Source organism: Sciurus vulgaris, assembly GCF_902686455.1.
Source record: "Sciurus vulgaris genome assembly, chromosome: 9".
Classification (NCBI taxonomy): Eukaryota; Metazoa; Chordata; class Mammalia; order Rodentia; family Sciuridae; genus Sciurus; species Sciurus vulgaris.
Window position 1 is genome coordinate 18,930,670 of NC_136469.1, and position 25,761 is coordinate 18,956,430.

At 33.7% G+C, this 25,761-nt stretch overlaps 1 protein-coding gene across 1 annotated transcript in view; it reads left to right on the forward strand.

Annotated features, from left to right (window-relative positions):
• Window positions 1–25,761, forward strand: part of NAA15 (N-alpha-acetyltransferase 15, NatA auxiliary subunit) — a 77,289-nt gene that overhangs the window by 44,898 nt on the left and 6,630 nt on the right. The window contains exons 9-18 of the mRNA XM_079154823.1: window positions 87–193; window positions 1,520–1,592; window positions 4,243–4,412; window positions 5,725–5,877; window positions 6,803–6,931; window positions 8,098–8,311; window positions 11,973–12,166; window positions 16,099–16,207; window positions 18,524–18,622; window positions 24,775–24,918. Coding sequence (XP_079010949.1) covers window positions 87–193; window positions 1,520–1,592; window positions 4,243–4,412; window positions 5,725–5,877; window positions 6,803–6,931; window positions 8,098–8,311; window positions 11,973–12,166; window positions 16,099–16,207; window positions 18,524–18,622; window positions 24,775–24,918 — 1,392 coding nt within the window. The remainder of the gene's footprint in view (window positions 1–86; window positions 194–1,519; window positions 1,593–4,242; window positions 4,413–5,724; window positions 5,878–6,802; window positions 6,932–8,097; window positions 8,312–11,972; window positions 12,167–16,098; window positions 16,208–18,523; window positions 18,623–24,774; window positions 24,919–25,761) is intronic.

The following is a 25,761-nucleotide window of genomic DNA, read 5'->3' on the forward strand; positions in this document are numbered from 1 at the left end:
AGTATGAGTACATATATTAAGAATAAGGTATGCATGGTTTGAGTTGTCTGAGCAAATGTAAGCCAACAGGATTTTTCTCTTTCAAGGTGAAAAATTTAAAGAATGTTTGGATAAGTTCCTAAGGATGAATTTCAGCAAAGGTTGTCCACCAGTCTTCAATACTTTGAGGTCCTTATACAAAGATAAAGAAAAGGTAAAATAAAATACATCGTTTTCTTTTAGTGTCATTTCTTTACTCAATATTTGCAGTGATTGAGTCTTGATTATCTGTGCCTAATAGTACATGTGCTGTGAATCTGGTGTCAGTCTTCCTAGTTTGCAGTTTAAATCCTTCTGTCTTTTTATTCCTTTGTTTTTATAAGTTAATGAGTCGTGTGGGTTATGAAAAGTTGATTAAATAGTGATTTCTCCAACATTTATTCTAACCCTTTTTCATTTCAGAAGTCCGAATGATTTTTTTTAAACTTGTTTTAGCTTAGTAATTTTCTGATTTTTCTTTGGTAGGAAAAAAAAATTGTCAGAAGAGTTTATTTACTGTCCCAGTCAGTTAGCTTAACTCAGCTCTGTGTTATAAGATACTTACAGGGTTGAAAGATCTTTAGAGGGTGTTTTAATCTTAATTTAATTTGCTTGAAAGTGCAGTTATCATCAAAACATGTTTGCTGGATTAAAAAAATTATATTGAAGAGAATCAGAAAAATGAAACATTAAAAATGAATAACACATAGTATATCTTGTATTGCCAGTCTTTATTGAAAGATTGAAGTTATGGGCTTTACTTATTTTTCTCTTTTCCTTGCATGAGTCAAGTCCATGACATAACAACTTAAAGAAAGAAATTAATGAAATAAGAATATTCACGATCCTTTAGGAAGTCAAGAAAAGAGAATAGTTAAGACTCAGGAGAAATCACATCATTCTCCTGGCCTCAGATGCTCCACTTTTCTGTTTCACTTTTTTTTTTTTTTTTTTGCGGTGCTGGGGTTTGAACCCAGGGCCTTGTGCTTGCAAGGCAAGCACTCTACCAACTGAGCTATGTCCCCAGCCCCTGTTTCACTTTTAACTAGTGTTCTCCCCTGGATTTTGAAAGTGACACTTGATCACAACCATCTATTTATGAAAACTTCTCTTTTCACATACCATTTAATTTTTGATTCTTAAAGAACAAATGTTACTTGTGGGTGTTATTTATGTGATTTGAGATAAAAATGATTTAAGATGTAAATCATCTGCATCTTTCCCTTTCCTGATTTTGGGTTCAGCTGATGCTTTATTTTTTAGCAGGGAAAAGGAGTTTATGAATATGTTTTTAAAAAGTATGTCTCAATGCATGGCTTCACAAATATATTACTTTTTTTCAAATTTTTACTCAGAGGCTAAGAGATTAATAAGGGTGTGTGTGTGTGTGTGTGTGTGTGTGTGTTAGAGTGTTTATTTAATTCAGTAAATAGCAAATTTTTCACAAGAGTGGTAACCATGTATTTTTCTATTAAATTGTGCTTGTGTGTTTATACTCTAGGTGGCAATCATAGAAGAATTAGTAGTAGGTTATGAAACCTCTCTAAAAAGCTGCCGTTTATTTAACCCCAATGGTAAGTGCTTAAGCTTTACCTTTTAAAAACATCTTGAAAATTTTAATATATCATGAAATTCTTAATCAGGTCAGTATTATTTAGTACAAACATGGTACATTAAGATCTTTTTTTTCCTACTATGATCCATTAATTTGCACATTGAGTGAGGCTATTTTGTTAGAAGAGAATCATATTAGTTTATTAGAAAAAGTTCATGTAAAATTTAAAACTAGAGGTAATAACGTATTGTCCCTCCATGTATATCACTCAACTTCAGTAATTTTAAATTCATGTCTAAATGTATTCATCTTACTCATCTACAGCCTTAACCTAATTTCCTTTGTTCCTATATTCTGAAGTAAATCTGAACCTCACATTTCGTTCATGAATATTTCAGTATGTCTAAAGACAAAGAACTTTAAATATTCTATGATTACTATTATCATGCTTGAAAATTAATACTTTTACCCAGGTGCTATGGCACATGTCTGTAGTTCCAGCAACTTGGGAAACTGAGGCAGAAGGATTTCGAATTCAAGGCCATCCTTGGCAAATGCAAGACCCAGTCTCAAAAACAAAACAGGGATGGGATGTAGCTCAGTGTCAGAGCATTCCTGGGTAAATCCCCAGTACTATGAAAGAAATACTAAAGAAATTAATGCTTTATATAAAATATCCAGTCCATAGTCACATTTCCCATTATATTTGTCGTTCTTCTTTCCTTTTTAAAGTTTGTCTGAATGTAAATCCAGATAAGATTTATACTTTACTATAAATTTCTTTTGTTTCTTATTCTTGAAATTTACTTGTTGAAGAAATTTTTTGTTTTCTTAGTTTAGATTTTGAATGTACCGCCACATATTAGCACATTATTCTTTTGCCCTCTTAATTTTCTGCAAGTTGGTGGTGGGGTGTGGAGTTCTTAGTATGCTAGTTATTAGCTGCAGTGACTAATTAAATGTTTTAGAAATTAAATATAAAAATGTAGGTCCTCAGTTAATACATTTCAAGTGCTCTGCAGTAGATACTGCCTAACATTTTGGACAGAGCAGATATAGAAAATTTCTATTATTTCAGAACCTTCTAATAGGTGGATCTAACTTGAGGCTTGATTAGATGTGATAATTTATTATAGTTGTTTTACTTTTGTCTATATTTTTTTAAACATAAGAGGAGTGAGCCAAGATTATTTTATAGGTGGCATATTCTTCCTTTCAGTAGGCATATCTTGCTATTAAAAAGAGAAGTTTCATTTTTTTTCTGCTTACCTAGTATTTCAGTTTGTATAGGAAAAGCATGATAAATAGCCTTTTTTTCTCCTCTACCCTGTACCTTTTTTGTTTTGTTTTGTTTTGTTTTTTTTCTACCAGTTTGCAAAGGAATGAATTGGTCCAGGAGCATCCTTCAGAGATGGCAAATAAAAATTTAAAAGTTATGAACTTGTGGATTTAAACACTGTTGATATTTCCAGTCTCAAGTGGTTCTATTCTTTTTATGCCATGGTAGTAGTTGATAACTTTTTTGCTATTTGATATGACAAGATACTCTAGTTTATCTTGTACACTGCCACTGAAGATCTAGAATCATTGTATTTCCAGGAGCTCTGGTTTCTATACTGTGAAAGTCCAGTATGGATCCTGGGATGTGCATTGCATTAAGTTGGTCATTGTTTCTAAGTCTCAGATTAATCTTAATATACTTTTTAAAAGGCATTACCATGGTTTCATTGGTTAATCATCATGATGTTCCTTTGATTATCAGCAATTTCCTACATATTTTACAAATGTGGAAGAGGTTCAATGACATGCCCAAGAATATGCAGCACTTTTGTTGCAGATCTATCAGATCGGGAGTTGGTGAGTTCCACTCCTATTGTTTGTCCACTGAGCCATCTTGCTTTTACTAGGAAAAAAAAATAAGCAATATATTGCTTTCTTTGAAAGCAAATAACAGTTCCCAAGTTTTAGAAATTAGAGTTTAAGAAAAATTTTTAACATGTGGGTTCAATATTTAACTTATACATTTTCTTGGGAGTATATTGAAATTAAATCATGAACTAAAATATATAATGTGTTTTTTCACATGTCATCTCATTTTTGGATATAGATTTTTACTCAGACTAAATACTTCTTTGTATATTCAGCATAATATTAAATTACTAAGAATATCACCAAAATTCAAAATAGCTGCATCACAAACATACTTATATACAGTTAAGTGCAAACATTAGATAGAAACCCAATTAAGCAGTCTTTTTTTGTTGTTGTTCTTTTAAACCTCACATTACTAGAGATTTTCTATTGATTTTTTCCCCCCTTGTAAAAAAACATCCTGATTATTGCATTCTCTAGTTCTAGTACAATTTGTCTCCCTTCACTCCTTTTTGTTTTCTTTTTAAGGCAATTAGTTATATGATTGATCTTATACGTCAGTCTTATGTGTTATGAAAAGTTCTTAAATGCAAAGCTTTGTGCTAAGAGACTATAAGGATATAGAACAGAAAACATGATCCCTTCCAAATATCTTATATACCAAGGTGTGGTTTTATACACAAACTGCTTTCAAGTTCTTTCCTTATGAATATAGAGACCACTTTGAGGGGGATACTCTTAATATGTGTAATACCTAATCAATTGATTTCTCTTCCCCTATTCCTCACTTCTTAAAGATGATGGAAAGGAGGAACCACCAACTACATTACTTTGGGTCCAGTACTACTTGGCACAACATTATGACAAAATTGGCCAGCCATCTATTGCTCTGGAATACATAAATACTGCTATTGAAAGTACACCTACATTGATAGAACTTTTTCTTGTGAAAGCTAAAATCTATAAGGTAAATATCTTTCCTTTTTCCTTAAAGTAATGATATTGGTCATAATTTTTTTCTGTATTTTATAGATTCTAAATGTAAGAAAAATGACATCACACAAAACATGGAATAAGAAGTCTGTTTCTTAGTCTGATTATGTTTAAAATGTGGCCATGCTTATTTGATCGTTCATCTATGTCTATGTGCATATACATACATAAGGCTATTCATATATGTATATAGGTATGTACTGTATATGTGTGTGTATATATTTCTCATTTATTCACACATATCTGGTTATTCTCTTGGTTTGGGGGAAATAAAAGTTAACATAATCCAAGGGTAATTTTATTTGCTATAAAGTGTATTAACAGTGAAGTATGGTCACCTCAGTATGTGAAAATGAAGTGAAACAGTGAAGATTTTATGATGAATTCTACATATTATTTCTTCTGACTTGACTTCTGGGCTCTGCTTGTGAATTTTCAGTCTTACGTATTACCATTACCTTAAAGTTGGTTCGTCTTTCTGTTGCAAATACAATTTCATAAATCAGAGCTTTTGAGAGAGATTATTGTAAACCAATAGTTTATTTAGTAGGAAGATAATGAAATTAATTAATTGTAAAGTGCTATTTTGGTGCGGGTAGGCAGTGTTAGAGATCAAATACAGGATCTTACACACACTAGGCAAGCACTGTGCCATTATGTTTTATCATGTTTTATCTTTGGCCCTTTAAAGCCAGTTTTGTGGCTTTGCCAAATGGACTAGTTGGGTGGATTAGAATGAGGATCATTGGGGAATGTCCATTAATGGTCCTAAATAATGTTTCCATATTTCCTTTGTTGTGGATATTGGCTTTTAATTTCCTTCTTAGGACTTTTAAGTTGATATATACATTTTTTGTTCTGGTTTATAGACTTCTATTAATATTTATTCTTAGATTTAACAACTATTTAAAAAAATTTTTTTTGTAATTGTAGATGGATAGAATACCTTTTTTTTTTATTTGCTTATTTTTGTATGCAGTGCTGAGGATCGAACACATAGCCACAGCCCCCTGAAAACTATTTTTGAATATTGCTATGTGCCAGGAACTACTATATATAATGAGGATAACAGTAAAGATAATAGTTAAAACCACAGTCTCTATTGTCAGAGAAACTGCATTATAGCTGGCCAAAAAGATATCAGAACTTGATTATAGAGGAGTACATACTTCTATATTGAGTAGCATCTTAAGAGCCATGAGAATACTTTTTTTATTTATCTTAATTTCTTATCAACTGTAAAATTAGCATACTTACTGGTGTATTTCGCTTTTGTACCTTGTAAGCATGCTGGGAATATTAAAGAAGCTGCAAGATGGATGGATGAAGCTCAGGCCTTGGACACAGCAGACAGATTTATCAACTCAAAGTGTGCAAAATACATGCTAAAAGCCAATCTGATTAAAGAGGCTGAAGAAATGTGCTCAAAATTTACAAGGGTTTGTATGGCTTGTGTTCTTACTTGTGAATAAAGAGGACTTGAGCTGGTCTGTATTCATTCTGTCTCCATTATAAATTTTGTCTTTAATATTTTCAGTGACAAAATAGTTCAGATTTTAATTAAATCATTTTATTAGAAGACATTAAAATCAATGTTAGTGTAAAACATTTTCTTTTTATGTAGTTACATGATGGATTTTTAAACTTGGTTTAGATTAGTATATATCCAGAAGAAGTTTTTAGGGGTTAAAGGAATTAATATATATTGAGTATCTGCTGTGTACTGGTGTTATTTGTCTTATACTAATCTCTGCTGCACAGTTAACATAGACCTTTTGTTGTTTAATCATTTGCAAAACTATTATTTTTGGTGGTTAAAAAGTAATTTCAAGGGCTGGGGTTGTGGCTCAGTGGTAGAGCACTTGCCTAGCATGTGCAAGGCACTGGGTTCGATTCTCAGCACCACATATAAATAAATGAATAAAATAAAGGTCTATCAGCATCTTAAAATTTAAAAAAAAAGTAATTTTAAGCCGGCCACAGTGGTATAGGCTTGTAATCCCAGTGACTTGGGAGGCTGAGGCAGGAAGATCTGGAGTTCAAAACCAGCCTCAGCTACAGCGAGGTGCTAAGCAACTCAGTGAGAGCCTGTCTCTAAACAAAATACAAAATAGGAATGGGGATGTGGCTCCATGGTTGAGTGCCCTGAGTTCAATCCCTGCTACCATCCTCCCCCTTAAAAAAAGTAATTTCATTTTCTTGCACATATGAACTATTCCTTTTTACCCTAAGACTGGGTACAAATCCAGCAAATTGTTCTGAAAGAACTCATATCAGTTGGCCAACTTTTCCTTTTTGAATCCTGTGATGGAATGATGTATTTGGTAAGAAATGGTTTTGATACATGTGATTTTTTTTGCATAGGAAGGAACATCAGCGGTTGAAAATTTGAATGAAATGCAGTGCATGTGGTTCCAGACAGAATGTGCCCAGGCATATAAAGCAATGAATAAATTTGGTGAAGCACTTAAGAAATGCCATGAAATTGAGAGAGTAAGTACTTTATGTATATATATGAGTCTCTCTCTTTCTTTTTCATAGTTGTAGATGGACAGTATGCCTTTATTTATTTTTGTGTGGTGCTGAGGATTGAACCCAGTGCCTCACATGTATGAGGCAAGTGCTCTGCCACTGAGCTGCAGTTTTAGTGCCAAGTTTCTCTTTTTATTTTATCAGACATTGAAGGTTTTAGGAAAAATCTAGTTTTTTTCCCCCTCTTTTATTTATAATTCACAAAGTCAGTATTCACTGTTTTCAGTTTTTGTAATAGAAATATTATACACTTTTTTAAAGCTAACTTTGCTGTGGTATATTCTTTCTGAAATAATTCTTTTTTAAAACTTCATGTTATTGTATCTTAGCTACTTTTAGTGATTTTTTTTTTTTTTTTAATTTCAGTCTTTGGAATTGCTAGTGCTGCTTCAGTAATACATAATGGTTCATTAGATAATCCTAGAATCCTGTTTCTTGTGGGGTTGATTTGGGATGGCAGCAGTGTATTCTTGATGAGATCCAAGATTCAAAACCCTTAACAATATGTCCGTAGCCTGTACCTTTCTTCGTTTTTTGACAAAAATCTTTGTTTTCTTAGTCCTCATCACTTTAGATATATTTCTGTCACTAGTAATGGACTTCTGTTTTTATTTGTGTGTTTTTCACAGATAAAAATAGTTTGTATAATTCACATTTATAATATCGTCAAGTACAGAACCCTATTGGTTGGCGGGGGGGAGTTGCTGATTGTCTGGCTTACTAGCTAATTGGTTTATGTCCCACATACCAACATCATACTACATAGGCTTCAGATTTATACCCTCAAAAAATTTTTATTACCAAATAGTACATATAATGATCCTTTACAAATTGTTCTAAAAAAAGATTTTATACACACACACACACACACACACGTATAAAAAGCATTGTACTTTCCTTTTATTCAGCAATTATTCAGCGCCTGCTGTGTGTCATGTCCTTTGCTAGGTGATGACCAGTTTGTATTTACTTACTTGATAGGCAAAATATTTATGTTGAATGTAATTTTTTATATTTTTTCCTTAATTTTTCATATCAAAGAAATAAGTAATTCCAAGGCTTTGACTTAATAGTTTTCTTAGACATTGCAATACTTCAGTGTAATAATAAAAAGATAATTTTGTTAGCATTTTATAGAAATCACTGACGACCAGTTTGACTTTCACACATACTGTATGAGGAAGATTACCCTTAGATCATATGTGGACTTATTAAAACTAGAAGATGTGCTTCGACAGCATCCATTTTACTTCAAGGCAGCAAGAATTGCTATAGAGATATATTTGAAGCTTCATGACAACCCCCTTACAGATGAGAATAAAGAACATGAAGCTGACACAGGTATAACATTCAAAGATTTCTTATTATTTGTTCTGGTGTGTGTGTGTGTGTGTGTGTGTGTGTGTATGTGTGTATGTGTGTATGTATGTATTTGTGTCTTGAGTAATACAGTTTTTTCTCAGCTTCTTATTGAATATCTTGTGGGAGTATGTTCTACAGGGTTATAAAACAATAGATATTTTGTGAATTTCTCTATGCAATAGAAGATAAATATTGCTTAACTTTTATACTTTAAAAATAAATAGGGATTTAATTTGCAAGTAGTCTTTAGCAATTAAGTTTTAATTTCATATTTAATGTTTTACCCAGCTAATTACTTTATAGTACTATAAATTTCTAACTACATATTTAGTGTGGTACTCTATGTTAGTGTTGGCTGTTAGTGTAACTACTTATTCTTCTTTTTAATAGTAATTTATAATTAACATACTGAGACCATTATTCTTTGTTATCTGCCGGTGCCTTAAAAAGCAGATAGTAAAGAATAGGTTAAATCCACATTGCAGTGTTGTTTTGATAATTAAAAGTTTTTTTGTTTGTTTGTTTTTTGGAACATAGCCAAGTCTATTCACTTTCTTATTATCTTTGGCTACTTCTGTGCTACAGTCTAGTTTAGTTGCAGTGGAGACCTGTCCTGTTAACTTTTTTCCCACTGTGTCCAAAATATCTAACAAAAACAATTTGGAGAAGAAAAGGTTTATTTTGGTTCAGTTTTAGAGATCTCAGTCCATAGTTGTCCAACTCCATTACTCTCAGACTAAGATGAGACAGAATATCATGGCAGATGTGTGTGGAAAAGGAAAGCTGCTCTGCTCATGGCAGCCAGAAAGAAGGGAAAGAGTAAGAAATAGAGGGGAGGAGGGCAGGGATATAGTCTTAACATCTCCTAGTGACCTACTTTCTATATCCATACCCTACCTGACTACAGTTCTCATCCAGTAGTTAATTCACTGATGAGGTGATAGCCCTCAGGATCCAATCATTACACCTCTGGACATTGCTGCATTGTCTAAAACATGAACTTTTACAGGAATATTGCAGATCCAAATAATAACTCGATAATAAATTATCCCCAAATCTAGCATCTTAATTGTTTCTGTGGGTCAGGGATTCAGAAGCATCTAAATGGTTCTAGCTTAGGATCTCTTATGAAGTTATAGCTAAGATTTGGGCTGGGCCTGCAGTCTCATGAAAGCTTGACGAGGACTGAAGGAAAGGTACATTACCTAGGTAGCTTATTCCCAGGGTTGTTGGTAGGCTTTAGTCTTTTGGCTCTCCATAGGGTTTCTAAAATTTCTTAAAAAGTGGTAGCATCATGAGAGAGCAAGCATGAAGCCACAATACCTTAAAAATATTCTGTTCTCATCTTGTTACTTGTTACATCCTAATTGGTTGAAAGGAAGTCACCAAGTACAACCTGTGCTTGAGGGAAGTAGAATTGAAGAATTTGCAAACATATTTTTAACTGCCATGGACTGTATTTTGACTACAAATAATATACATTATTGTATATATGCAGAATAGTTATTCCTCCCAGTGCTATCAGAAGTCTTATCCCATTGCAGCATTAGCTTAAAGTCTAGGATGTTAAGAATCAGGTACGGGTGCTAATGTAGCTTCTCCACTATAGCTTTTCAAGTATAGTTCTTGACATACAATTCTGTGAACTAAAGACACAAGTTATCATTAGCTACACACCCCGTACAAAATTTTGGGACAGTCATTGGACCCCCTGGTGGACATTTTTAAAAGGCCCACAGAATTTACTGTTTTGTGTCAATTCTCACATCCAGTCGGGCACAGATGAACAGTTCCTTGGTTAGACTAAAGACAGAAGACTGATTTTCTGTAGTGCTTGGATATAACTCTTGCTCTCTGGGTTCTTGATTCCACCTTATAAGTCATCCTTCCTTTTGCTTGAAAGGTATGTAGCATTTGTTTGCATCTGAAAATTTTTCCATTTGCTTTGTGCCAATAAAATTTTGAGTTTCTAACTGCCCATGTGCATTTTGTACTGTCTCTGTTCTTGTCAGGCCAAACTTGGTGTGCCTCTGTCCTTGGAATTTTCTTAAGAACATCAGAGCTCTTTTTTGTGAACTTTATTGAAATCCACATGCACCTTGTACCTTCAAGTTTCTTACGAGCTTTGTTTGAGATGTTCTGCAAGTCACACCTTAAAACTTCTTAGAGAGTTTTCTTCTGACTAGTATTCTAAGGCATCTTTATTTTTTTTTTCCGCTCGGTGCTGGGGATTGAACCCAGGGCCTTGTGTTTGCAAGCCAAACACTCTACCAACTAAGCTATATCCCCAGTCCTAAGGCAACATTTTTCTGAGTTCTGGTCTTTAAAAGATTTTAAAGCCAAACCTTTTGCTTTCTATCTTGACATGTTTTCCTGGCAGTGACTTGAATTTGATCTTTGCTCAGTTGCCATTTCTGAAGAGATTTTCAAAGTTTTTAAAACCATCAAATCCCTGGTTCTTCAATTAGTTTCTTTCTTCTCTTGAGTTTTATTCTGAGCAGCACTGTAAGCACTGCAATCAGGTGCTACAGTTTAACACTTTGCCTGAAAACCACCTTAGCTAGATTACCAGTTTATTTTATAACACTTGCTAATAAGTTTTTTATCACTTACACTTTAAGCGCTTATCTGCAGTCCCCTCAAAGCTGACTTCTATTAATAGTCTGAAACTCTTCAAACTTTCACTGAAGTTCTCCTTGAAGTCCACTTTTCCCTACTTCCTAGTTCCAAAGTTGTTATCACATTTTAGGTTTTTGTTATAGCAGTATTCCACTTCTGTATACCAACATCTGCTCTGTTGTATAATACTACAGAGCATATTACTAAAAAACTTAGTGTCTTTAAATGACATATTTATCATCTGACAGTTTTTGTGGATCAGGAATTCAGAAGTCACATTAGCCATTTGGCTCTGAAGAATCAGGGTATAAACAGTGAACATGTAGTTTTCACATTTGTTTCATGAAATCTAAACAATACACAGTTTTCACTTTATTATACCATATTTGTCAGTGATTTTATCATTCCTTTGAGACATTCTGAACTTTGTACCTGTTAGGGTTATTGTGAATTTTTAGTAAAATTTATCATAGTCATTCATTTATTCTGTCTCAACAAATCTTTTGAGCGTTTTCTGTATGCTCAGCTTGCTGTTAGACCTTCAGGATACATAGATTATGAGAATACATAGATTATGAGAATATATACGTGGGATCTCATCCCCAAGGAGTGTATTAATAAAATATTGTGATGAGCAGAGTATATTAGCCATAGTGATAGCACTGGAAAGTTAATGAATAACTGGCCAGATTAGGGAAGGCATAACTGAAGAGAGAACATAACCCAAAGCCATGGAGATATGCTGCAGCAGCTTATTGTATTCAAGAAGTGCAAATAGTTTAATGTTGCTGGAGGAACTGGTGTGCTTTGCCTATCTAATTAAGCAATTCTAAAGAGGTTACCTTTTTTTGCTATATTACATGGAACCATTAAAAGGCTAGGTATGTGTAGGCACATTTACATTTACATGCATACTGAGCTGTATTCTTTTAAAGAAGTTTGGGAATAGTAAAAAGTATTGGTCGATAATGATCAATCTGATTAACATGCTTTTAATTTCATTGACACTTACTGCCTACAGCGAACATGTCTGACAAAGAGCTAAAGAAGCTACGTAACAAACAAAGAAGAGCTCAAAAAAAAGCCCAGATAGAAGAAGAGAAAAAAAATGCAGAAAAAGAAAAGCAGCAGAGAAATCAGAAAAAGAAGAAGGATGACGATGATGAGGAAATCGGAGGGCCAAAAGAAGAACTTATCCCAGAGAAGCTGGCCAAGGTACCTAGTAGTTTCTATCACAGTTGAGTGAAATTTGATGGCCAGCTGTTGTCATTTTTGTACTGTCTTATTTGGCCAATTTTATGAATATTAGAGACAAAAATGATTTTGGTAATATGAAAGTTTTTATATCTAGGCTAAGTCGAGCTTGTTATAATCTGAAGACTATATGTGTATCTCTCAACCATCCTTATTGTCAGTTAATGGTATTTCTTGACTGGCCTTCTCCTTTTGAACCTAATATCTTAAAAACCTATAAATATTTTCCCCAATCCAGAATCTGATCTGCTGTTTTTTTTAAGCACTATGATAAAACATTACATGAAACATCTTGATTAATTTTGGTTAATATCAGTGCACTTCTTCTGACCTTTGACACCCTATTCTGTGTGAAAATAATCACATAATTCCTTATGTTAAAGCAATAGAGTAAGTATATTTTCTCAGACTTGAATTTTAGTTTCAGTAATAACTGAAAATTCAAAGTCAAACAAAATATTTTTGTAATTATGTCAGAGCAGGAGGAAAATAATGACTCACAGACACAGTAATATTAATAAAAGAAATCTAGAAAAATCTTGTTTGGATTTCACAAGGGTATACTGATGTGTTTTCAGAAATGTATAATCACTGTGGACAAAGATAATACCTTTTTATTGTTGGGAGTTTACTGGAAGAATACACTGGGAAGTGAGAAAGCACAGAAAATTCACTGGTTAGGTCTCATGGAGAATTGCAGAAGAACTTTGGGGTGTAACATCAACTTCAGGTTTCTTCCATATCTTTATATAGTTCTTGAAGAGATGTTTGTATTGTCACTTTCTAGTAAAGAGTGCACTTACACAGTAAAATTCTTATACCAGCCTCCTTATAGACTGTTAGCCTTTCTTATATCCAGGCTATTTGATTGCTTTTGTGCCACATGTCAAGCTGTGGTGTAATTATTTGTAGCTAGGTTTTATAGCATCCCAGAACAAAATGCCTTTAGAAATTGTTTTTGATGGCTTTGGTTGGAAGAAGTGTAGTGGAAGGCACCCCTTTTTGTGGACTGCTCCTCAGTAATACTATTCTTGCCTGTTAGGCACATAAGACTTCTCTTCCTAGGCTGATTTGCTCCAAAATGCCTGTCTAATAGCATCCATACCCGATTGTGGTGGCAGTGTCAGATTACTCCAAACTCTTATAACAGGGAGTGGCATCGTAGGCTGTTTTAAAAGTTGCCTGCTGTACCTGGGTTTACAGTCTGTTTTGGCTTTTTTATGTTGTCCTGAATTTCAGTATTCTTCCATGTGGCAAATTTAGTGTCACCAGTTCAGGATAACATATATAAAATTAAACGGAAGCATTTTCATGTTAGCAGTAATATCCTTTAAAAAGGAGAAAAGAAGGGCTGGATATATAGCTCAGTTGGTAGGATGCTTGCCTTGTATGCACAGGGTCTTGGGTTCAATCCCCAGCACTGCAAAAAATAAAAAATAAAAATAAAAAGGATAAAAGAAAAATGAGAAGGGATTTAGGTAATGAGTTTATTATTATTCAGTTGACTAAGCATAAATCTGAGGTCTTGATGGGAGCTGTATCACTTGTTCTCTAACTTGTCATGAGTCAGTATTTTGGAATTCCCTCATACACTACCCATCTTATGTTCCTTTGCACACCCTCCTTCCAAGTGCTCGGTGAGTGCTTGGTATTCTTCCTATATAGAGTTTAATCATTTTAAACATTTTGTTGCTATGCTGTGAGTGAAGTGAGTTGAGACTCTTGTCCGACATGTCTTGACATGGGATTTCAAGTCACTTAATAAATTTAAAAATTGTATATGTTGAAGACTGCCTTTGCAAAAGACCTACTAAATTGCCAATCAAGTACACTGGAGTCTTAGGTGAATTTAAGTCTTTTGCAACTGCATGTAGTATTTTTATTTTATTTACTTATTTACTTATTGAGTGACACAGAAGAATATGCATAATGTTCGCAACTCTAGCCAAACTTTGACTTGGTTAACATGGGACCCCAGCTGAGTAGGAGGTAGAAGGCACAACTGCTATTCATTAAGCCTGTCTCAGTTCTTATGTACAGCAGTTTTGCTATAACCATTGTGATTTTGGTACTTAAGGATACTGTTTTAATGCAAACTAATTATATATTTTTGTCTGTTTGACTGCTTTTCTTCACCTTAAGCACCAATTTTAGAAGCTCATTCTTGTTTGCATGCTTTTAATTATGTATAGCCCTGTACTTAATGGTTTGTGTTTAAAGATAGAATGTAATTAGTTTTGCTGGGATTATGTATGTGTATTTAAACAATTAAATTTGCCCTCACAAAACCTTGCCTGATCATGGCACACAAAAACTGAGACCTTGTGTCTCAGCAGACCCATATCTCCTTTGGGGACATATGTACTCATTTATTAAAATTATAGACAGTTTGTTTTCTCCCTCTAAATTGCTTGATTTTACTACAGTATAATGATGCTTGATGCTTGAGTGGATTCACCTTCCTATATTCCTTCTTGTTTTCCATTTTTTTAATAGCAGTTCTGTCTCCCTGACAGTAAATGACCATGGTCAACATTACTGGCCCTCATTTCAGTCTGTACCCCTGGGTGCATGAAAAGCTTGATAGAACTGATTGGCAATTTCAGTTTTCGTTCTCTTCCTTTCCTAGAAAGAAACATTTTCCCCCGAATACCACAAATTTAAACCCAATGGAATATAGTATAATGGGAGCAAGAAACAAAACACTTAAAATATTGTGAGAAAAGCACATGTATAAAGACCCCATTTTCTCCTTTATCCCTTGGTTCTTGACTGTAGTTATTAGAGAGACAGTTCCATATATAAAGTTTGCTTTTGGTTTAGAACATGCATCTTCAAATAAACACCATTTGGCAATGGTAGCTAGAGTTTTAATGGATAGTTTTATTGTCCTGTAAGGCTAACTGCTTTACATGCTAGGACAGGGTGAATCCCAGAGATGTCACTTAATTGCTAAACTTGTTTTAATCCTGTGGAATAATTTTCTTGGTCAGAACTTGTTTTGGTAAAACCACAGATATCATATTGCTAGAAGCCTGTTGGATAGATAATGCAAATCCATTTTCCTTTTGAAAGTAAATTGTTACTGCTTATTTGATGAGAGAAGGTGAATCTAGAATTTAGAGTGTGATAAATATGATATTGTTCCCCATTCCACCCCAGTGTGCAGGGAGTACCTTGTCTTTATATTCAGTTTGGGAGTATAACAGTAGCATCATCATGGGATAAATGCTGAACATCTGCTTAGTAGTGATCATATGTATATAATTAACATGGCATTTACCTGATTAGTAAGGATGACAGGGACAGAGTTGTATAAAGTCTATTCAGATATCATCTCTCCATTAGAATGGCATCTAAATAAAGATTTTTTTTTTGTAGAATTTGTAGTAAAACAAAGCAAGACAGCATGTATAGTGTACTCATCTAAATATCTTGATTATAAAGAACATTCACTCTTTCTGTAATGTTGCCTACAGTTTTCTTCATACTCCTTTTGATGCTATTTCACATCCTTTTTTTTTTCTTCTCCTTTTAGCTGTTGTTTTTCCCTGGTTCTTCTGTTTTATCCACTTTTTTGATGGACAGTTTCTATATAGGAATAATATAACATCTATGGTTAAAAATCAGCAAGAGTGCTAGAGTTCAAGTAGAATACTTTCCTAGCATGCATGAGACCCTGGGTTTGATCCCTAATACTGCTACACACACAGAGATCTAGAGTTTAGAATCTCCTTTGTTTAGATTATGGGAAGGAAGTTAAAATATGAACATATATTTCTGGGTGATTGGTAAGTGATTTTTTTTGCCCCCCCCCCCAAATATTTTTAATAGAATAAAATCACATTCTCCAAGAATCTTACTTCCATTTGTATATCTTTTATTTTTGTTAGGTTGAAACTCCATTGGAAGAAGCTATTAAATTTTTAACACCGTTGAAGAACTTGGTGAAGAACAAGATAGAAACTCATCTTTTTGCCTTTGAAATTTACTTTAGGAAAGGTAGGCAATTAGAGTTTAGTGATAAAACTGATAACTGATCACTGTATTTCTTAGGTATAGAGACCCACATCGGATAGCCTTACCTTTGTAGGCTGTTTTTGGACAAATGATTGCAGCATCCTCCCAAAAATGCCTACTATGTACAGAATGTTTTGGGGAATGAGAGTGATAAAATTATCCTTTTTAAGACATTAAAGTCAACAATAGGTATACTAGGTTTAAAGTCAAATAATGTGGTTTGGTGAAATAACTAATGATTGGTTAAAATCAACTATTATATATATATAGCTTAGAATAGTGTCTAAATCTTAGTAAGCATCAAATAAATGTTACCTGTTATTACCAATTATTATAAATAGATGGGATTTGGGGCTGGATCTTGAAGGATGAACCATATGTCCAAAGTCAAAGATAAATAGAAGGGAAGAGTACCCATTAAGAAAACACAAGAATGTATGAATATGTTGATGTTGTCCATATAGCTTTGGAGCAAGGTAAAATATAAGAGTCTTGGTTTTAAGACTCAGAATGCTGAGACTATGTATAGTAAATAATAAGATTTTATTGTACAGAATCAGTGTAATCTAACTAGTTCATTGAAAAGAAAGGTGATGCATTTTGAAGAGAAACTTTTGTTCATGAAGACGGGAGGTTGTAACATCAAAAAAGTCATTGTTGTAAAGCCAAGCATGATGGGATATGCCTTTGGCCCCAGCTACTTGGAAGGCTGAGAGAGGAGGATCACTTGAACCCAGCAATTGGAGGCCAACCTGTGATTTATTGAGACTCTTTAAAAAAATGTTTTTCTTTTTTTTTTTAAATTAAATTCTTGGGGAAAAGTTGCTACATAACACAGGTTTTTTGGTTTGTTTTTGTTTTTCGTAGCAAGGATTGCACCCACTGGTACTTAGCCACTGAGTCATATCCCCAGCCCTTTTTATATTTTACTTTGAAACAGGGTCTCACTGAGTTCCTGGAATTACATGCACTTGCCTGGTCATAACACAATTTTGAAATAGGATACAAAAAAACATTACTATAGATTGGAAGAGACTGGGAAGAAATCAAAAGATAATAGAGATTGTCTCTTGATAAAAAATTTGAGTGGTTAAAATACAGTTTTACTATATTTCCAATTTTCCAAAGTGATTATAACTTAGAAAACAAGTTTAATAAATACCAATTTTAATAAATAGCAATATTTAAACTTTTTACATTTAATATAGCTCTCCTCTTTAAAAATGTACTTTAGATATGCTGGGCACAGTAGCACATGCCTATAATCCCAGCAACTTGGGAGCCTAAGGCAGGAGGATAACAAGTTTAAGGATAGCCTCAACAACTTAGCAAGGCCCTCGACAGCTTAGTGAGACCCTATCTCTTAAAAAAAAATAAAAAAGGGCTGGAGATGTGGTTCAGGAGTTACGCACCTCTGAATTCAACCCGTGGTACCAAAAAAATAAAGTTTTTAGATGGAACCCCAAGATGGAAGCTGCTGTGCTTAAGGTGGGGAAGGGTAATCTAAAGCCCCATTCACTTGACTTTGTTCTGACCTCAGAAGAGGACTCGGCATTTGGAATCCACTATAGTAGTGTGAAATGATAATGACATTTACCTACAGAACAGGGTGGTATTTTTAGCTTCCTGAGTGTTGTAGGGAAAGGAAAAGGAATTGTCAGAAGAATTTAGGTTTTGTGCTTTAGAGAATGACACCGAATTAAGGAAGTCTCAACAAAGAGGTGATTATAAAGAAGACTTGAAAGTGGACTGTGTATTCAAGTGAAGATTTCATTTAACAGGTAGAAAGGCTGCTGAAGCTTGGGAAAGATATAAGTTGAGAACCGGAATAGCATAGGGAAAAATCAGAAATGACTCAAAATATAACCTGGGTGAACACCTATAGAGGTGGCACAGAAGCCAGGAAAGGAAGGAATGGTTAGGCAGAAGGGTCATCGTTCATAAATCATAGACCAAAACAAAGGACATGCGTGCATTTCTTTATTTTGATTAAGGAAATTAGGAAATGAAATGGCAAACAAATAAAATGAAACAAAACCAAATTTTGTTTCTTTGTTAATATGACATTAATTCAGATATCTCTGAATGCTATGAAGGTTTTCCCTTTTGTAAGACCTGTTTCTTAATGTTATATGAAAGATATTAGCTAACGTTGCTAATTGAAGAAAAACTGTTTACTTCATATGTTGCAGTTCAGATGTGATGGAATCTAAATTCATTTTTTCAATTTGTAAGGTCTTGGCTCCCCACAGGAGGCAATTTATCACATGATCGAAATGTATCTTTTTCTTTTTACAGAAAAATTTCTTTTGATGCTACAATCAGTAAAAAGGGCATTTGCTATTGATTCTAGTCATCCCTGGCTTCATGAGTGTATGATTCGACTCTTTAGTACTGGTATGTTTTTGTTTTCCATTACTAAAATATTTTATTATAGTAGTTAATAGTTTAGGTTATCATGAACTCAGTCATTTAAAAACTGTTGTATATTAAGTTAGCTGAGGGGAAAGCAGGGCTCTTTTGTTTGTATTAAAGGCGTTTATTTTAAAGCTACTGATGTTACCTGATTTTGACATTGTTTAGTCCAGGTATTTGAGACTTACCTTTTTTTTTTTTTTTTTTTTGTCACATGTAAGTTAAAGTTTTAAATTATATTTCATTATAGAAAGCATCTTACTACATTGTTTTAAAATTGAAGGCTCTCTTTTAAAATTATTAGTTTTCTCCTTATTTAAGATCTCAATTTGTATGAATTAGGTTTGCTTAACATACTTAAGTCATAAATTGTTTTGTACTTCAAAACAGTCATCTGTGCTTTTCAAATATTTTGACAGTCATAGCAATACATTCACTTTAATGTGAAATACAGCTATGGATTTTAGAGACCAAAACGTAAGGGTTTTTTTTTTTTTTCCTTCTAATTATCTCTCTTTTTATACTTAAGAACTCTGGAACCCTAAAAGATGAAAGAATTAATTGTAGGTAACAGACATACTTAGTAATGAAACAGGGACTAGAGCCTTATTATTCTTCCTCTTGTAGTTGAATATTCTTTATCTGAAATACTCAAGACCATATGGGTTTCAGCTTTTGGATTTTTTTTAGTCTTATGAATTTGCATGTATGTAAATTGAAGTATCTTGGGGATGGGGCCCATGTGTAAACATAAAATTTTATTTATTATGTACAACTCATAATAGCCTGAAGAAAATTTTAAACAGAATTTTTAGTGCAATAGTGTTTTGTGACCTGTCAAAGACAGATAAGAAATTTTCCATTTAGGCAATTTGTCAGTGCTCAAAACGTTTTGGATTTTAGTTTTAAAGTAACTAGAAAAGGAGAACAGAGCAATATACAGAATTTGAAAATACTATTAAATTTGTGCTCTCATTTTTGGCTCCATACATTATATAAAAGTGATGAAAATAAACCAGGCATTTCAGTCAAACTTTTTAAAGATGCTGAATTTGGACTGAGGTCTAGCTCAGTGATGAAGTGCTTGCACAGGCCTGGGTTCAATCCCCAGCAATAGCAAACCCTCCCTGCCCCCTGCAAACACACAAAAAAGTGCTAAATTTATTTTGACTTCCAAGAAAAAGTAAATCCTTATTAAAATTATATTTATGAGGGGCCGGGGTTGTAGTTCAGTGGTAGAGTGCTTGCCTAGCATGTGTGAGGTGCACTGGATTTGATCCTCAGCACCAAATAAATAAAACAAAGATTAAAATCTTTTAGAAATATTATATTTTTGCTTGTCAAAAATTTAAAATTTAGAATTGGAATCATAAAAATGTTCTCAATTTTGAAAATTTCTCAAAGTAATAATATTATAGATAGCATATTAAAATAACATTATAGAAAATGAAGAAAACCTATACCTCAGGGGAAATAAGGATACTTCTTTTTAGTCTTTTTTGGGTGTTAATAAAGAACTTTAAAGCTGTGTATGGTGGCACACACCTGTAATCCCAGCAATAGGAGAGGCTGAGGCAGGAGGATCACAAGTTTGAGGTTAGCCTGGGCGATTTAGTGAGACTCTGTCTCTAAATAAAAAATTAAAAGGGCTGGGATTTAGCTCACTCAGGGTAAAATGCCCCTGGGTTCAATCTTTGGTACTGTCCTCCCACCCCCAGAAATTCAACAACAACATGAATCAGAACATTAACAAACACAGGAACATTAACAAACGCATGAACAAGAACAAAAAAACAAAAACATAATCAGAAAATTAAAGTTAGAGATAATGGGGTGAAAATAATCCTTCGAAGTTGGAGATGTTCTTGTTAAATAATGTATTAAAGGTTACATATTTATTTAATTTTGCTTATAATAGTGTAATTAACAGACTTTTCTTTTTATAGGTTATTTGAGAAAATTAAATGCTCATGGGCTTAGAATTATTAATAAGTAGTTAAATTATTGAATATCTATACTATGCTCTTTGCTCTTTTCTAGCGGAAACCATTGTTACAAAGAGACTTTAAAAAGTGATCCTTGTTTTGAATTTAGGCAGTGGTTATTTGCAGTTATAGAGATGTGCCATCTCTTAAAAGGCCTTTAAGAATTTGGGTAGTCTGTTTATCATTACCTTTGTTAAGAAGAGGAGTGAATATTTGTGAAACTGCAGAATATAAGATAATGGGGGCATTTTTATTATGTCCCAAGATTTCTTTAACTTAATATAATAGGTACTTTGATTTAGAGGTAATTTTTCAGGAATACATTTATTATGTTAAGTATTGCTATAATTCCTTTATAAAAAAACCTTCACACATGAGCACAATTTTCTGGGGAGTATAGAGGGAAAAAACCAGAGTACATACCTGTTTTATTAGTTGTAAAATTTTCTTGAAGTGAACGTGCATTTCATCAGATTTTTATTTTTATTTTTACTTATGGTACTGGAGTTCAAACCCAGGGGAGCTCTATCACTGAGCTACCCTCCTAGCCCTTTTTATTTTGAGACAGGATCTGAATGAATTACTAAGGGTCTCACTAAGTTGCTCAGGCTGGCCTTGAACTTGGGATCCTCCTGCCTCATCTGAATCACTGGAATCACAGGCATGTGCCCCACCTCCAGCTTATTGTTGTAAACTTAAGCAATTTTAATTACATTTTTGACCAGTACTAAGTAAAAGACAGAAGTTTGTGTATTCAGTTTATCTTGTTATTTCCTTACAGGTTTATATTCTCTTAAATACTTTAAAAATTAGTACTATCTGGCTGCCTGGATTGACAGTGAATTTTATATCTCTCTTTCTCATTTATACAACCTCATTTTTCTTTTATATGCCAAGATTATTTTTCTTCTGTATTTGTGTGTGTCACCTCAAATGTTCTTTGATCTTTTATCATTATTATTTAAACCTTGTTAAATTGTTATTAAATTATTATTTAATCCTTGTTTAATATTCTCATTTATTTTGCTATTTCAGGTGTAATCATTTCATAGATTGTCCTACCAGCTAGTAACACATGATTATTAGACTTTGAAAATATGAGCATTTTTTTGACAGCTAGCCTGGTAACTTAAGGCAATTCTTTTTGCTAAGAATCGCCTCTTCTCATTGTGACTTATAACCATTGGTGATTACTTAATTAACTCTGTCTGCTGATAAACTAATAGCTTGAACCAAACATTATTTCAATTTTAAGATATAATAGGACTGAAATAAAAAACTCCTTAGAAGAAATTTTACTATTTGTTTCACCTCAAACCCCTCCTCAGTTATTGTTCCTTGATTCATGAAAGTTACTCTCTTTTTTTATTTTCTTGGTACCAGGGATTGAACTCAGGGACACCACTGAGCCACATCCCCAGCCCTATTTTATATTTTAGAGAGAGGGTCTCACTGAGTTGCTTAGTGCCTCACTGTTGCAGAGGCTAACTTTGAACTCGTGATCTCCTACCTCAGCCTCCTGAGCCACTGGGACTACAGGCCGGTGGGGATGCTTGATGAAGTATTTGCTCTTAATTATGAAAGACAATTAATTGGGTTATCTGACATTTTTGCTTTCCTGAAACCCCAGTGTTTTTTTGCTAGTTGACTACTTTCAAAGGATTTTTGTTTTGTCTTTTTTGCCCACTAGTCTTTAGCAGTAATGGGTCTTCTAATAAACCTGTCCCATGTGTTGTTGCTCCTTTCTGAGAGGTAGAGGTAAAATTTCATTACATAGAATTCCATAGGCCGGCCAGAAACGGTGATGCAAATCTGTAATCCTAACCACTAGGGAGGTTGAGGCAGGAGGCTTCCAAATTTGAGGCCAGCCTGAGCAACAGGGTGAGATCCTGACTTAAAAATGAAACTAAACAAGAGCAAAGGGCTAAGATGTAGCTCAGTGGTAGGAAGCTCCAGTACAAAGAATAAAAAGGAATTTCTTAAGGCATTCCTTATGTGGGGCAGTTACTGTCTTCCTGGAAATTACACTTAAAATCTATATGATTTAAAATATGAATTTTTGTAAAATTATAAATGAAGGTATGGTTTTGTAAGCAGCTATTAGTGAAAATGGAATTTTATAGATATGTGTATGATTTATTACCTATGTATTTATAGTTTGTGTTTATTTTGGTAGAGTTTTTTTTCTTAACAGTTTTAGTTTTTCTGGGGATATTAGTCTGAGGAAAATAAACTAATGTAGGTAACAAAAATCATAAAGCACCCCATCCCCCCAGTTATGATGTAAACTGTACAGTTACTTTGTGTGTGTGTGTGTGTGTGTGTGTGTGTGTAGAGAGAGAGAGAGAATGTCCCCAAAGCATTTTAGGCATACCACCCAGGCCCCTGGAAATAACTTATATTTTATACAAGATCTATAATTTTTAAGGTAATGTTCATTTTAATTGGCCATAACCTATTTTGACAACTTTTCTTTCTATGGAAAGTATTATTTGCTTCCTACAAATGCATGCTTATCCTTAAGGGATGCGTTAAGTCACTGTGGACATGTTATTTAGTATGTGGATTTCTCTGTTTTCTGTCTTACCAGAAATTTTCCTGTTTACTCTTTAATACTTTGTTTAGGGTGAGGAGTCTCTGTGTCCTTGTGCAGTAGTCTGAAGAATTTCCCCTTCTTTCTACCCCCAAGTAAGCCCAGTTGCTATTTATGAGCAGTTTGAGCTCTATTTGTAGTATAATCCAAACCTGTTATTTCCTTGCTGTCTAATAAATTAGAGATTCAGAACCTTTTAAAAAAACAAAACTTGTTTCTTCCCAAGAAACAAGTATTAATAAATTGCCAAAACAAATTTGAAAGTATAGCAGTATATTCTTTAGTAACTCATCTATTTGGGCCATCCAGTTCTATATAACAATAGAATAAAGTGCTGTTAACCAGCAAAGGGCATATTGATGAATTATTCAATTAATAATTTTATGTAGAATAGTTCACTTAGATGTTTACCTCCTCATAGTTCAGTGTTAGAACTTAAGGTCATGATCCATTAGTGGGACAATAAAATCAGCTAATAGTGGACCACTACTAGCATTTGAAAACCTCAAAGAGAAATAAAACATGGAAAATGCCAGCATGTATTGCACATAATATGGATATGGAATGTATATTTTTCCCAGTACAGATGCATAATTGCAAGGCAAAATCTGGAAGCCATCACCATAGTTATTAGCCATAATGAAAATCTATTTGTTATTTTTCAAATTGTGATAAAAATAGTCACTACAATTTATTGAATACCAATTAGCACTTTTATACATAGCTTTTCCTTACTGTAGTCTTTCTAGGTTAACTGTTTCCCCATTATATATACCAGTAAATAGATTCAGGGAGATTATGACTTATTCAAGCCTAGATCCACACCCAGGTCTGTCTGGCTACAGAACTTCAAACTGTTTGTACCAAAATAACAATGAAACAAAGCATAACTTGGATTCAGTCTGGAGAGTTTGGGGTCTACTTTTTCACCTCCAAATCCCAAGAATATGATGACTCGAGTATATTTATTATGGGAAAGTGCTTTGATGTTTCTTTTCTTTTTAAAAATTTTTTAAAAATATTCTTTAAGGGGCTGGGAATATAGCTCAAGTTGGTAAAGTGCTTGCCTCACGTGCACAAGGCCCTGGGTTCAATCCCCAGCACCACCCAAAAAAAAAATCGTAAGTTGTAGGTGAACACAATGCCTTTATTTTATTTTTATGTGGTGCTGAGGATCAAAGCCAGTGCCCCATACATGCTAGCTGAGTGCTCTACCACTGAGCTACAATCTCAGCCCAAACTTTGGTGATTCTTAAGGAGTAGCTTTTTATTAATAGCTCTGTTTATATAGTTCCTGAAGATAAAGATTACTGAAGTCAATCATCTATATATTTTTGTTTTAATTGATAAATTAGATACTGAAGGAGGAGAGAGTGATAAAACAATATTACATATTTAAATTTTTATAGGTATGCTCTTTAGATGTTGAATTATCTATAGGTATTGGTCTTTGTGTATAATTGCTGTTTCATTGAAATCATCATGTAGATAATCTAATTACTACAAACTTTATCATAGTATCTAAATACTGAGTTTGCTTTTACTTTATTCAACAGTGTGTGAAAGTAAAGATTTACCTGATACAGTTAGAACAGTATTAAAACAAGAAATGAATCGTCTTTTTGGAGCAACGAATCCAAAGAATTTTAATGAAACTTTTCTGAAAAGGAATTCTGATTCATTGCCTCACAGATTATCAGGTAATCACCTTACTTTGTCTTTTTATCAGCTTTCTAAAACAAAATTTTAATGAAATAGTGACAAGTTAATCTCAAAAGAGGCAATATGAATTTTTTTTTTTTTAAAAAGCAAGTATGTTTCATTTTTATTAGACCTAATAGTCATGTCGATTACAGATTTCCATTTGTAAAAATGGTAGAAGCATGCACAGGTGTTAGGTGGGGGATGAGATCTGGCTGTTTATCTATAAGGAGGTGTAAGTGTTATCTGTTTATCAAGAAGAGGGATTTGTATAGTCAGCTTTTTGTTGTTGTGACAAAATGCCTAACAAGAACAAATTAGAGGAGCAAAAGTTTATTTGGGGCTTATGATTTCAGAAATCTCAGTCCATGGTCAGCTGACTCCATTGCACTGAGCCTGACATGAGGCAGAACATCATGGTATAAGGAAGCTATATCATCTATCTCATAGCAACTGGAAAACAGAGCATGTGTGGTCGGAGCCAAGAACAAAATATAATCTCCAAGGTCATGCCCCTAGTGACCTGCTATCTTCAGCCATGCTCCACCAGTCTATAGTTAACCACCTGGTAGTGCGTTGAAATTCTTATTTCATTGGATGGATTAATCCACTCATGAGGTTTTATAGCTCTCATAATCTAATCATTCACCTCTGGTCATTTCTTCATTGGGGATCATGCTTTCAAAATACGAGCTTTTGGGGGGACATTTCTAGATTCAAACTATAACATCCTGCTCTAGGGCCCCAAAAGTTATGTCCATCTCACATTGCAAAATACATTCAGTCCATCTCTAGGAGTCTTCATAGTCTTTAACTGCGTTACCCAAAAGTCCAATTCCACA